Below are 12656 nucleotides of genomic sequence, written 5' to 3' on the forward strand. Positions count from 1 at the left end.
TTACGATAAAAAGTGTCAGTTACATATATAATATAGGAGACACACACAGTGATATTTGAGAAGTGAAATGAAATTTATTGGATTTACAGAAAGTGCGCAATAATTGTTTAAATAAAATTAGGCAGGTGCATACATTTGTCATATTATTGATTCCAAAACCTTTAGAACTAATTATTGAAACTTAAATTGGCTTGGTAAGCTCAGTAACCCCTGACCTACATACACAGGTGAATCCAATTATGAGAAAGAGTATTTAAGGGGGTCAATTGTAAGTTTCCCTCCTCTTTTAATTTTCTCTGAAGAGTAGCAACATAGGGGTCTCAAAACAACTCCCAAATGACCTGAAGACAAATATTGTTCACTATCATGGTTTAGGGGAAGGATACAGAAAGCTGTCTCAGAGATTTCGGCTGTCTGTTTCCACAGTTAGGAACATATTGAGGTAATGGAAGACCACAGGCGCAGTTCAAGTTAAAGCTCGAGGTGGCAGACCAAGAAAAATCTCGGATAGACAGAAGCGATGAATGGTGAGAACAGTCAGAGTCAACCCACAGACAAGCACGAAAGGCTTACAACATCATCTTGCTGCAAATGGAGTTACTGTGCATCGTTCAACCATTCGGCACACTTTACACAAGGAGATGCTATATGCAAGAGTGATGCAGAGGAAGCCTTTTCTCCGCCCACAGCACAAACAGAGCCGCTTGAGGTATGCTAAAGCACATTTGGACAAGCCAGCTTCATTTTGGAATAAGGTGCTGTGGACTGATAAAACTAAACTTGAGTTATTTGGGCATAACAAGGGGTGGTATGCATGAAGGAAAAACAACACAGCATTCCAAGAAAAACACCTGCTACCTACAGTACAATATGGTAAAATATAATCTACATTAATGTGAAAATATTAGCATCTCATTGGCTCAACTCTAAAATGGGCAATTTTAACTTCAGAGGTTTTTTTTAGTACTACTAAGAAATCATGATTCATGAGCAAAGGTGAAATTATGTAGAGTGCAGCCTCTGCGAGTGGTCCTGAGGCAAGTGGTCCTGAGGCAGTGGGGGCCACAATTTCATGCCCTCTCTCCTTCTGATACAGATGCTGCTCCACCAGAGCAGGTGTTCTTGTGGGTGGGAGGAGTCATGATGGTCACGCTTGTTATGTGACATTTCTGGTAGTTGGGGCTCCTGGTTGTGGAGGTGACCACAGTGCAGGGAATGTGTAGACTGGTAGTGCATTTTGCTGGCTGGCTCTATAAATTATATTTACACTCTGATCATCAACCTCAGCATTGTCTTTACATCTCTGAAGATCCCAACATTATATACTATGGAGAAGTAAGCATTATTCAAAAAATTGGACTCTTTCAACCCACGTGGTTGTTTAGAGCAACTAAAACTGTCGATGGTGGATTGCCTATGCCTTTAGGCTTGAGAAGGAGGCTAAGTGGATGGGTGCTGCTGGCCAGAGTATTTCTGGTTAATTAAGATTTTTTCTCATTGTTGTGTTTTTATTTTTTTTAACCCTCTATGGAAATGGGTAAGCCGTAATTTGTACCGCTATTCTCATTTCTCCTGGGAGGGTGGCGGGCATCTGGGGTCCGCTGCTTAAAGGGGACTCCCAGATGCCACCATGAAGCCCTCCCCCAGGGAGTCGTCGCCCCACCTCCTCCTGGAGCACCGGAGGTGGGGGAGAGCCCCTTGTCCATGGATTGGACAAGGGCTCCGGGGAAGAGGGGAAGGCTTGGCCGCTCCTCTCCACCAGAGCCCTCCCATACCATGGACCATGTGGGCTGGTATAGCTCAGGGTGTGAAGCCCCAGTTGGCTGGGGCTCCGCATTCTGGCTATCCCAGCCTGCATGGGGGACAAGGTGCTACAGAGGCTCGGGAGGGAGGGACTCCACATCATTTTTTTTTAATTTCCCACTATCTGAACATAAAAAAAATAATATTTTTTAAATATTGTTTCCCACTATCTTTTTATGATCTGTCATTTGCCGCATTTCAATGTACACTTTTTTCCTTTGAAATTTTAAAATCGATTTACTCAAAAACTATAAGGTCTTTTTGAAAAATGTTTTTTCCCTCTTGTTCCTACTGTTCTTCTTAACATAACCTGCACATTTGGTGTTCCTATCATGCAAGGGGGCTTTGCTATTAACTGCTAAAGTTGGCGGGAGATAATCATGAATGAATTTTTACTGTGATCCCCGCGATCACAACTGTGATTGCATTCTGAATATTTGTAATCACAGAATTTCCGTGGCCGATTTCTGTGATCCGAAATCAATCACGGCATCGAATACCGAAGTCTAAAAGCGAAAAAAATGCTTGTTAATCACGGCTAATTCGTGATCATGGAGAATATCTGCCCATCACTGGTGAGAAGGAGCACCAGCTAACATCTCCCACTGAGCACTCATTGCATTATTGATTACAGTCTTGTCTTTAAGCATACCTGATCTGACATGTGACATGAGGTAATAAACATTGGTACATATAACACTAGTCCTATTAATAAATACTCTGAGGTGCTTTTCTATTTTCTTGCATTGTTAGAGTTAGAAAACAGGGATTTTATCCATGCAAATGAGACAGTGAGAAAGCATTTGAATTTAACCCAAAGACTCTTGAAAATTAAATAGAAGCCATGACACTTCCGTTTGACTGAGCAAACAGTGCTAAAACAAGACAGATATGTACAGTGTAAACTGCTATCATTTATTTTCCTGTGCAACTGAATAAGGTAGATTTTACATCAAACTGTCAGGGATGGTGTTTAGAATTACTGTATGTCTTAAAAATACAACCATTAAACTGTAAATACCAATAAGAGATTGGTTAAAAGTTCCATTTACCTTTAGTACTAGACATACAATGATTTATCTCATACGTTTATTTTCTGCTCATGATTGCTTTAAATCTGTCATAACATACAACAAAAACATGTTTTCCTGCTCTTCATTACCTATAGATTTATCCAATTTGCATTTGTCTCACTGTAATGTCATTTGGATAAAAATCCCATGTTCCCCCTGCTCAGAGTGAAGCATTGCTAGGAACTGTCATTACATGGCTATGGTTTATCATCAAATTCATTCCAGTCTTTTTGGTGAGAAAAAACAAACTACGCTTGCTTAGGTTTATCAAGTGCAGTTTGTGCAGTTAGTGTCCCAAATAACCATCTGGGGAGCTTCTGTAGCAATAATATGCTTCTGCAGTGTGTGATTGATAAATCTGTACAGGAAATTGAAACAAAGTCTAACGCTTTTTGCCCCTTGTGTGGCTTATCTTTTAGAGCATAACGTTTTTAGCTTTTTTTTTTTTTTTTTTTTTTACTATAGATCCACTTTAAGTTTACCAATACTTGGATTTCATTAATTTCCATATTTAAATTGCAGAACTTCTTAGCCATGTAAGTAAGCCTGTAAATGTCCATTGCCATGTCCACAGGCCTGTATAAGTTTCATGCTTAATATACTGAGAAAAATGTCATTCATAAAATTATGAAGAACTAATACTGCACAATGTCAAACATTTCCGGAGATGGGAATAAACAAAAAGCAATGGGGAGCGTCCTCTGAGAAAGTTTGTATATCTGTGTTACCAGAGGTCAGATCTCACCTGATGGATGAGCTGTAGTTTGCAGCAAACAGTGCTTTTATCCTGTATTGCTAGAATGGATAAACAAGTGTGGCACTCCTATTCAAAAGTACAGTGGAAGGGATAAAAAAGCATAAACACTCTCACCACCTCTGGCCGGATCCTTGCTGTTTTTCACGTGTAGGGACATGTGCTCCGTTGAATAGAAAGTAGAGAAACCAATCTGTATATGTTTGGAGAAAAGAAAGATACGTGCACCTTCCGTCCTCTATGGTCGTGTTTATTTCAGCCGTGATATATACATCACATAGGGTCCATAATGTGGTCTTGGTAGTGGTGACCCAACTTGTACGCCAGTGGTGGTGGAGGAGGTGGGTGGCGGGTCAGAACGGCGGGGAGCGACGGCCGTTTCGTGTCACACGAAACGGCCGTCGCTCCCCGCCGTTCTGACCCGCCACCCACCTCCTCCACCACCACTGGCGTACAAGTTGGGTCACCACTACCAAGACCACATTATGGACCCTATGTGATGGATATATCACGGCTGAAATAAACACGACCATAGAGGACGAAAGGTGCACGTTTCTTTCTTTTCTCCATACATATACAGAGTGCTTTTATCCTTCTTATTCAACTGGGATTGGGTGTTTGATGATACCTAGCTGTACAAGTCCAATCTTCCTGGGTGGCTTTCTGTTGGTCCTGGCCTCCTTGATGGGTGGCTATACAGGCTTCTTCAGAGCAGAGGAACCTTTATAGCTGCTGTACCTGCAGAGTATATGTGCACAGTATGGAGTCAGCCATATAATAGGGATGATCTGGATTTCTCCAGCAGCTAGATAGGACTTGGGGGTATGGGGCAGTTAAAATGAAAACATTTACTGGAGTTTCATGCAATGCATTTCGGGGGAGGGGGGGCTGGTTAAATTTTCCAACTTCTTCAGGCATGTTTGAAACATAACTAACTCCTTTCTGTGCGCAGCAGCTATACAGCTCCCCTTGTTTCAAAGAAGTCCATATTGTGCTCCATCAATGAGGCCAGGACCAGCAGCAAGCCACCCAGGGAAATTAGACTTGTACAGCAAAGAACCATTGAACCACTGAACCCCGGCATATAAGTGGGATAGAAGCACTTTTCACTGCAACCCACATCTCATCCATCAGGTGAGATCTGATGTCAGGTAACACATATATACGAACTTTCACTGGGATTGCTCCACATAGTTTTTTTGTTTGTGATTCCAAAATGGAACAGTGTCATCCAACTGCCTGCATGCTTCCAATCCTTACTTTAGACTTGGGAGGTGGGGTATGTCACCCTGTATAAAACTGTAAGATCATGTCTGATACTAGCATGCTACACTTTCCAAATACTTGTTGGTATTGACTTAATTAATTGGTCAGATATATGCCATGCCTTGTTTTTCTTCAGTATGTTCTCTCTAATATCTTTATTTCTTATGCTATAGATAATTGGATTCAGCATAGGCGTCACCACTGTATAGATGACAGAAACAACTCGATCTCGATCTGGTGAGTAACTAGAACGAGGACGCAAATACATAAATATAATGGTGCCATAGTAGATTGTGACAACAGTGATGTGGGAAGCACAAGTGGAGAAGGCCTTCTGACGTCCAGCAGTAGACCGGATTTTGACAATGGTGGAAAGGATTTGAATGTAGGATAAGAGGGTCAGCAGAAATGAGCAAAGAGCAATCAAGCCACCACCAATATACACGGCAACTTCATTGAACAAAGTGTCCTTGCAAGAGAGGCGGAAGAGTGGTGGCATCTCACAGGAGAAGTGGTTGAGCTGGTTTGATTTGCAGTATGGCAGCTGAAATGTAAGAGCTGTATGGATCACAGAGTTTAAGAAGCTCACAATCCAACATCCAGAAGCAAGATACATACAGAATATTCGGTTCATAATAGTTGTATATTGCAATGGTTTACAGATGGCATTGTACCTATCATAGGCCATCACAGCCAATATCAAGCACTCTGTAGCCCCTAAAGCCAAATGGAAGTACAGCTGAACTGCACATCCCACAAAGGAAATGGTTTTATCCTCAGAAAATGCGATGGAAAGTATTTTGGGAACAATGGTTGTTGAGAAGCAGAAATCAATAACTGAGAGGTTACCTAAGAAAAAGTACATGGGAGTCTGCAGTTTGGGAGTAAGACTTACCACAATGATTAAGAGAAGATTTCCAGATAATGTCACCAAATACATAACAAGAAATAGCAAAAAGAAAACAACCTGCAGCTCAGGATCACTGGAAAGTCCAAGAAGGGTGAAGCTACTGACTGATGTGTGATTAGAGTTCCCCATCCCCTCCAGTTGTTTGGAAGGCAATTTGTAAAAGATAAGGCACAGTTTTATCCATTAGCATTTGTGAATGACAAGCAACAAATTATTAAAGCTCAACAATAGACAGAACATTTTTCCTACTTTGGACAGTGTCCAGAAGGGATTCACCACCACTAAGGACATTGTCCCTCAATCTCTGAAAATGAATTAAAAACAAAGTGAAAAAGTCTGGTCTAATGTCATTTAGAGACATATTTACAGTTCACTGATGCTATTTGATAGCATTGGAGGACAAATTAGTTTAAGATTGTCTTGTAATTAACTATTTGGTGTGGAAACAAAGTAGAGAACTTTCTCTGCTCCCCCCCTCCTCCCGATACAGCAGATGATCTTCAGCATTGTTTGCACAGTTTAGTACAGCTTAACACAATCTGATAATTTTGATATGGCAAGGGCAATCTTATTACTTAGCTGCTAAGTAAAGTAGAGGTTTGAGTATTAGAGTATTAACCCTCTTAGTTAAAAAAAAAAAAATAATAAAAAAATATACATTGCTAAAAGTTTTATGCTGTGCTCATTGCTTTAGACCATAGATGAAATGGGACGGGGGACGCGGGGGGAGGAGAGGAATGGACAATGCACAGAGGTATTGGTATATGGATACAGCATGAGCACACCTCTGTATGTACCTTAGGTAGCTTTGGCTCCAGTCAGGTGTTTTTTAAGTTTGTAGTGTTTTTTTTTTTTAGCTATTTTAAATGTTTTCACAGTCACACAGACCTTTTATGGTCTATATTTAGTGTTAAGGAGAGCTAGCACTGCATTCAGCTGTCTGCCTCGGCTGCGTAAATAAAGCCTTTGGGTTCTTTGACCATTGCAATGGAAGATATAAAAAAGAAGACACAAGTTAGTTTAAGCGGGATAGGTGCTACCTGTACACATATTTATCTCATCATTTCACTCTTACTTCAGATATGGTGTAACACACACAGACATTATCACAGTCTCTAATCCCCACTGAGAGGACTGTGGTTTTGATTAGACGTACTGTACGTGTAGAACTGGCTTAGTGAGGGGAACTAATCAACTGCTTTTCTTTGAAAGGTACTCCTTCAGTGCACCTGAGTTTGGAATGTATTATCAGAGGGGAAACTTTTTTTTCACCCTATCACACAAGCTCTACAGAAGTCGTCACCTCTTTATATTTCCTCATTAATCTCCAGATACCATCCCACCCAGAACCTTTGCTCCTCCCAGGAGAGTCTCTTGTCCTCTAGCTTGGTCACCTCCTCTTACTCCCACATCCAGGACTTCTCACAAGCATCACCTCTCCTTTGGAAATCTCTCCCACAGCATGTTCATCATGCTCTGAGCCAGAGACGGGACAAGGTCCTCCAGCACCCAAGGCTGAGACACCAAAATGCGCCTCTCCATACCTCCCACCCCAGCCGTCACACACTGATTGCTATTAAAATAAGAGGCGCCCCAGCCCCCCCCCCCCCCCCAATACCTTAATCTCTACTTATCTGTCTTGCAGTCACTGCCATGTATCCCCTTTTCTTATTTCTCTCTGATTCAAACACAATAGGGGAATGATAGCTGAGTGAGTTGTGCTCCCCTCCTACACTGCGTCCTGAGGCTGGAGCCTCTCTTGCCTCTGCCTTGGCCCGACTCTGCTCTGAGCCTGAAAACCTTCAAAGGCCCTCTCAAAACACACGTGATCAGACAAGCCTATATAACCAGATAACCCCTGGTTCTTCTTCTTTAACCTCCTTGGCGGTAATCCCGAGCTGAGCTCGGGGTATGCCGCCGGAGGTCGCCGCTCAGGCCCTGCTGGGCCGATTTCGTTTCTGAAAAAAGCAGCACAGGCAGCTGGCACTTTGCCAGCCGCGTGTGCTGCCCGATCGCCGCCGCTCCGCGGCGATCCGCCGCGTGCAGCGGCGAAAGAGGGTCCCCCCAGCCGCCCGAGCCCAGCGCAGCCGGAACAAACAGTTCCGGCCGGCGCTAGGGGCTGGATCGGGCGGCTCTGACGTCAGGACGTCGACTGACGTCCATGACGTCACTCCGCTCGTCGCCATGGCGACGAGGAAAGCGAAACAAGATAGGCCGCTCATTGCGGCCTATCTTGTTACTTTCGATTGCCGAAGGCGATCGAAAGTACACATCAGGAGCGCCCTCTAGTGGGCTTTCATGCAGCCAACTTTCAGTTGGCTGCATGAAATATTTTTTTTTTTTATTAAAAAAAAACCACATTGCAGCCTCCCTGGCAAAATAAATAAACCGCCAGGGAGGTTAATGACTCCAACCATTAGATTGCAAGCTTCCAAGGGCAAGGACCTCCTCCTAGTGTTTCTTATGCTGCTGTAATGTATCATATGAACATGTACCAGTATCAGTGATGTCTCAAACCCCACATCCACTATGTATATATTGGTATTGCTGGATGTCCTGATTGTACCGAGTTTTGAACGTCTCCTGTATCTATGCTCCACACTATTTGTTTTGTACTCTGTACAGGCTATGGAAGATGTTAGGCCTAAATAAATAAATATAATACTACTAATGCATTTAATTGTCTCTGCCTGTTATTGTGTTTTAGACCTTCACCTTACCTAAGCTTATTTGATGGCTGCACTGGTCTTTCCACAGCAGACAACTGGTTTCTCAAAAGGTTGATTTTTGAAAGTGACCCATAGCAAGGGATCTAAATTCAGTTTGCAGAGGTTACTACTGTATTATGTCTTGATTGCTTTTAGCACTTGTTAAAGAGAACGTGAACTCTTGCACAGAACAAAAGGAAAACATAGAGAAACGCACCCTGTATGTATTTTCGAGAGTTTAGCCCATTTAATCCCCCCTTATCTTTGACTAATCACCACTGTAATTTGATCTCTCAGCTTTGTCAGCTCAGGAATCTCATATGCCACGGCAGAGCAGCTAATTTGTAAACACAGTATGTTAACAATATGTCTGCTTACATGAAAGCAGGACGTAGACACACTGCATATTTATTGCAGGATTTTCATCAGCTGTAACAAAGAAATGTTTTTCTTTGAAGGTTATTATAGAGTTGCATATTTTATGCTGTTGCAAATCTTTTAGAGCAGAGAGGAAGTTCTGAGTCCTGGTCCACTTTACATTGATGTTTAACACAAGCTATGTTCCAGTCTACAGGTTCAAACAATGGTAGAGGCAAGGATACAACAGAATAGTTTATAGAGTACATTCTTTAGTTAAGTTTCCATTGTGGAATGCTTCCCAGTATATGACATCTTTATTTACTTGCAACAGAGAAAACCTTTGGAAATTACAGATCTAAATACTATACAGAAATATGAGTGCCACCCTCGTGTGTTTTATAGAGTTCAATGTCTTGCTGTAATTGCTTTGGAGCTTATTATGTCTCCTAATACAATTATTTTATTTTAAGAGCCATGAGATTACTTTATTCCTATAAGACAGCAGTCTGCATAAGGAATAGATTATAATTACACTTTGTTTTAAGAGGTGTTTTAGAGAAAGTTATTTTCAGTACTTTTCATTTTTATAGCGTTATAGAGAAAATGGAAGGCAAGAGATTTGGGGCATATTCACTGTGCAGCAGTAAAATTGCAGGGCATGTGGAGTGCAAGGCAATCTTTTCAGGAGCTCCACGCCTGCACAATTAGTGTGGTGTGCGTTACCAAGACAATGCACATGTTGCCCGGGTACCTTGCACTGGCAATAGGTTGCCCTGGTACCGTGTGCTGGCAATAGGTTGCCCAGGAACTGTGCACTGACAATAGGTTGCCCGGGTACCATGCACAGACAATATATTGCTCGGGTACTGTGCACTGACAATAGGTTGCCCGGGTACCGTGCACTGACAATAGGTTGCCCAGGTACCGTGTGCTGGCAGTAGGTTTCCCAGGTTCAGTGCACTAACAATAGGTTGCCCAAGTACCATGCACTGACAATATTATCGTAAGAGAACAGAGGCGCCAGCAGGATAAAAGGTAATAAAAATTTTAAAATTTGCTGGGAGGCAGTGGTGGACTTACCTCCGGAAAGCAGACTCAAAATACTGTCTGAATTAAACAAATAAATTTATTATTGGTACCCCAAAAGATGCAACGCGTTTCGCAGGCACAGCCCGCTTCATCAGGCAATAAGATAGGGGCCAAACAGTAGCTCGTCAGTAGCACGAATGGCACCTCTGGGAAGTGCGACAGAGGTGCCATTCGTGCTACTGACGAGCTACAGTTTGTCCCCTATCTTATTGCCTGATGAAGTGGGCTGTGCCTGCGAAACGCGTTGCATCTTTTGGGGTACCAATAATAAATTTATTTGTTTAATTCAGACAGTATTTTGAGTCTGCTTTCCGGAGGTAAGTCCACCACTGCCTCCCAGCAAATTTTAAAATTTTTATTACCTTTTATCCTGCGGGCGCCTCTGTTCTCTTACGATAATACTGTGCCCACCCCTGGTGGAGGGGTGACCTACCCCTACTTTCCTGATCTACAGAGAGCGACATCTTAATCCTGAGTGAGGACAGGTCTAATCTCCTCACCTGCATCTACAGTGGTTGCCTAAGAGGTAACCAATGTTTGTGAGTATATTCATCTCACACTTACATTTATCCACGGTTTCCAATACATACTACACTATATTGGGCTCTCGGTGTCTCCTATTTATGCACTGACAATAGGCAATAGACAATAGATTACCCAGGCACTGTGCACTGACAATAGGTTGCCCGGGTACCATGCACAGACAATATATTGCTCGGGCACTGTGCACTGACAATAGGTTGCCCTGGTCCCAGGTGCTGGCAATAGTTTGCAACAGTGGTGGGCCAAAATTTTTGCATATGCAAAATTTCGCATCAAAATTTGCAATTACGCATTGTAATTTGAATGCAAAATTTCAGGGAAAATCTTAATTAATTTTTGTATGTCATAGTAATATTTCAGAATTTTGTGTAATTTTTCTGCGTAATTTTTGCAAAATGTTGCATAATTTTGTGCCGACTTTAGTGGAAAGTAGCAAAGCCCCCATACATGCTATTGACATCAAAAGGAGAATAGTGGGTACAAGTCAAAAAAGGATTTTTCAAAAAGACCTTGTAGTTTTTGAAGAAAGTCGATTTTAAAAATGCAAAAGAAAAATGGTTTTTAAACTGTCATTTTTATGAGTTTAAAAAACATTTTTCTTTGCACTTTAAAATTGATCATCTCAAAAATTACAAGGTCATTTGGAAAATCCTTTTTGACTTGTACCCACTATTCTCCTGAACATATGTAGCAATTCTGGTGTCAATAGCATGTGTGGGGGCTTTGCTATTGACAAATTACGCAAAAATTGCGTGAAATTTTACGCAAAATTACGAATGACTATACAAAATCAATTACATGTACAAATCATAATTACGTATAGGCAAAATTGCAAAAATGTACGTGAAAATTTGCGTAATCGTAATTAGCTGATTACGATTATCACTAGGTTGCAATACACCATTCCCAGCCCTTGCCGTAGAGGGTCACGTCAGGAGTGTGGCCATTTACCTCTGACCAAGATCAGCAGGGGAGGTCTCAAGAAATCTCCCCTAAAGTCCTAATAGTGGTTGCCTAACCTGGATATTGGCTAATAATCGGCTAATAAGCCTTCTTCAGACTTTGTTATAATATATATATATATATATATATATATATATATATATATATATATATATATATATATAGGACCGAAAGCTTACTTTTTATTTACCTCTAAGTTAGTCAATAAATGGTTCAACACTTCTTACTGTAAAGAGAATAAAGCATTTTTTCTATATTTCTTAAAGGACCTGTGAGCTGTGACACAAAAATCTTAAAATTTAAAATATATTCAACACACAGAGGTCCAGGCCCACCTGCACTCCCCTCCAGGTATCACGTGTTGGCCTTGGGGCCCCAGCCAGTGAGAGAGGTCCGGGAGAACCAATCGTGTGAATTTAAAATATATGTAAACATTTCCAATTAATAAGTATCTTTCTTAAAGAATAAGTTGAGCCATTAATTACTTTTCTCCTATGTTGCTGTCACTTACAGTAGGTAGTAGAAATCTGACAGAACCGACAGGTTTTGGACTAGCTCATCCGCTTCAAGGTCCTATGTTTGGCATACAAATCCATACACAAGTCCTGCCCAACCTACATCTCTGACCTGGTCAGCAGATACACACCTGGCCGCTCACTTCGTTCCTCCAACAACCTCCTCCTAACCACTCTGCGCATCTTGCACTCCCATGCATGACTGCAGGACTTCACAAGAGCTGCCCCCATCCTGTGGAACTCTCTCCCACTGCTCAACAGGCTTGCTCCCACCTTCAACACCTTCAAAAAGGCACTCAAAACTCACTTCTTCAAGGAGGCCTACATCAACTCAACACTGCCCTAACCCTTTCTGCCAAGAACTTCACGATGTACCCCCTCCTTTTGTGTCACCAACCCCTCCCTCTAGATTGTAAGCCTTTGGCAGGGCCCTCTCCCCTTGTGTATCATACATGACTGTGTGCACTTTACCCAGAATTTTGAACTTGTATTTTTACCACTCCAGTGTAAATCTGACATTGTATTACTATCTGCCTTGTGTTGTGTATTTTATTGCTTATTACCCTTATTGTTGTATCTATTTTCTATTACCTGTATTGTGCTGTCACCTAGTGTTGGGCGAACAGTGTTCGCCACTGTTCGGGTTCTGCAGAACATCACCCTGTTCGGGTG

The 12656-nt window shown here is 41.9% G+C and overlaps 1 protein-coding gene across 1 annotated transcript; it reads right to left on the minus strand.

The window, feature by feature from the left end:
* Window positions 1-4957: 4957 nt before the first annotated feature.
* LOC137533465 (olfactory receptor 5V1-like) lies at window positions 4958-5935 on the minus strand. The gene has a single exon (XM_068254849.1). The coding sequence runs from the start codon at window positions 5933-5935 to the stop codon at window positions 4958-4960; it is 978 nt and encodes a 325-aa protein (XP_068110950.1).
* Window positions 5936-12656: the final 6721 nt, after the last annotated feature.

The sequence above is a fragment of the Hyperolius riggenbachi genome, chromosome 9 (assembly GCF_040937935.1).
Source record: "Hyperolius riggenbachi isolate aHypRig1 chromosome 9, aHypRig1.pri, whole genome shotgun sequence".
In the NCBI taxonomy this organism is placed as follows: Eukaryota; Metazoa; Chordata; class Amphibia; order Anura; family Hyperoliidae; genus Hyperolius; species Hyperolius riggenbachi.

Excerpts from the sequence above, each read along its gene's own strand:
- LOC137533465 (XM_068254849.1), bottom strand. The coding sequence starts at position 5,935 with ATGGGGAACTCTAATCACACATCAGTCAGTAGCTTCACCCTTCTTGGA.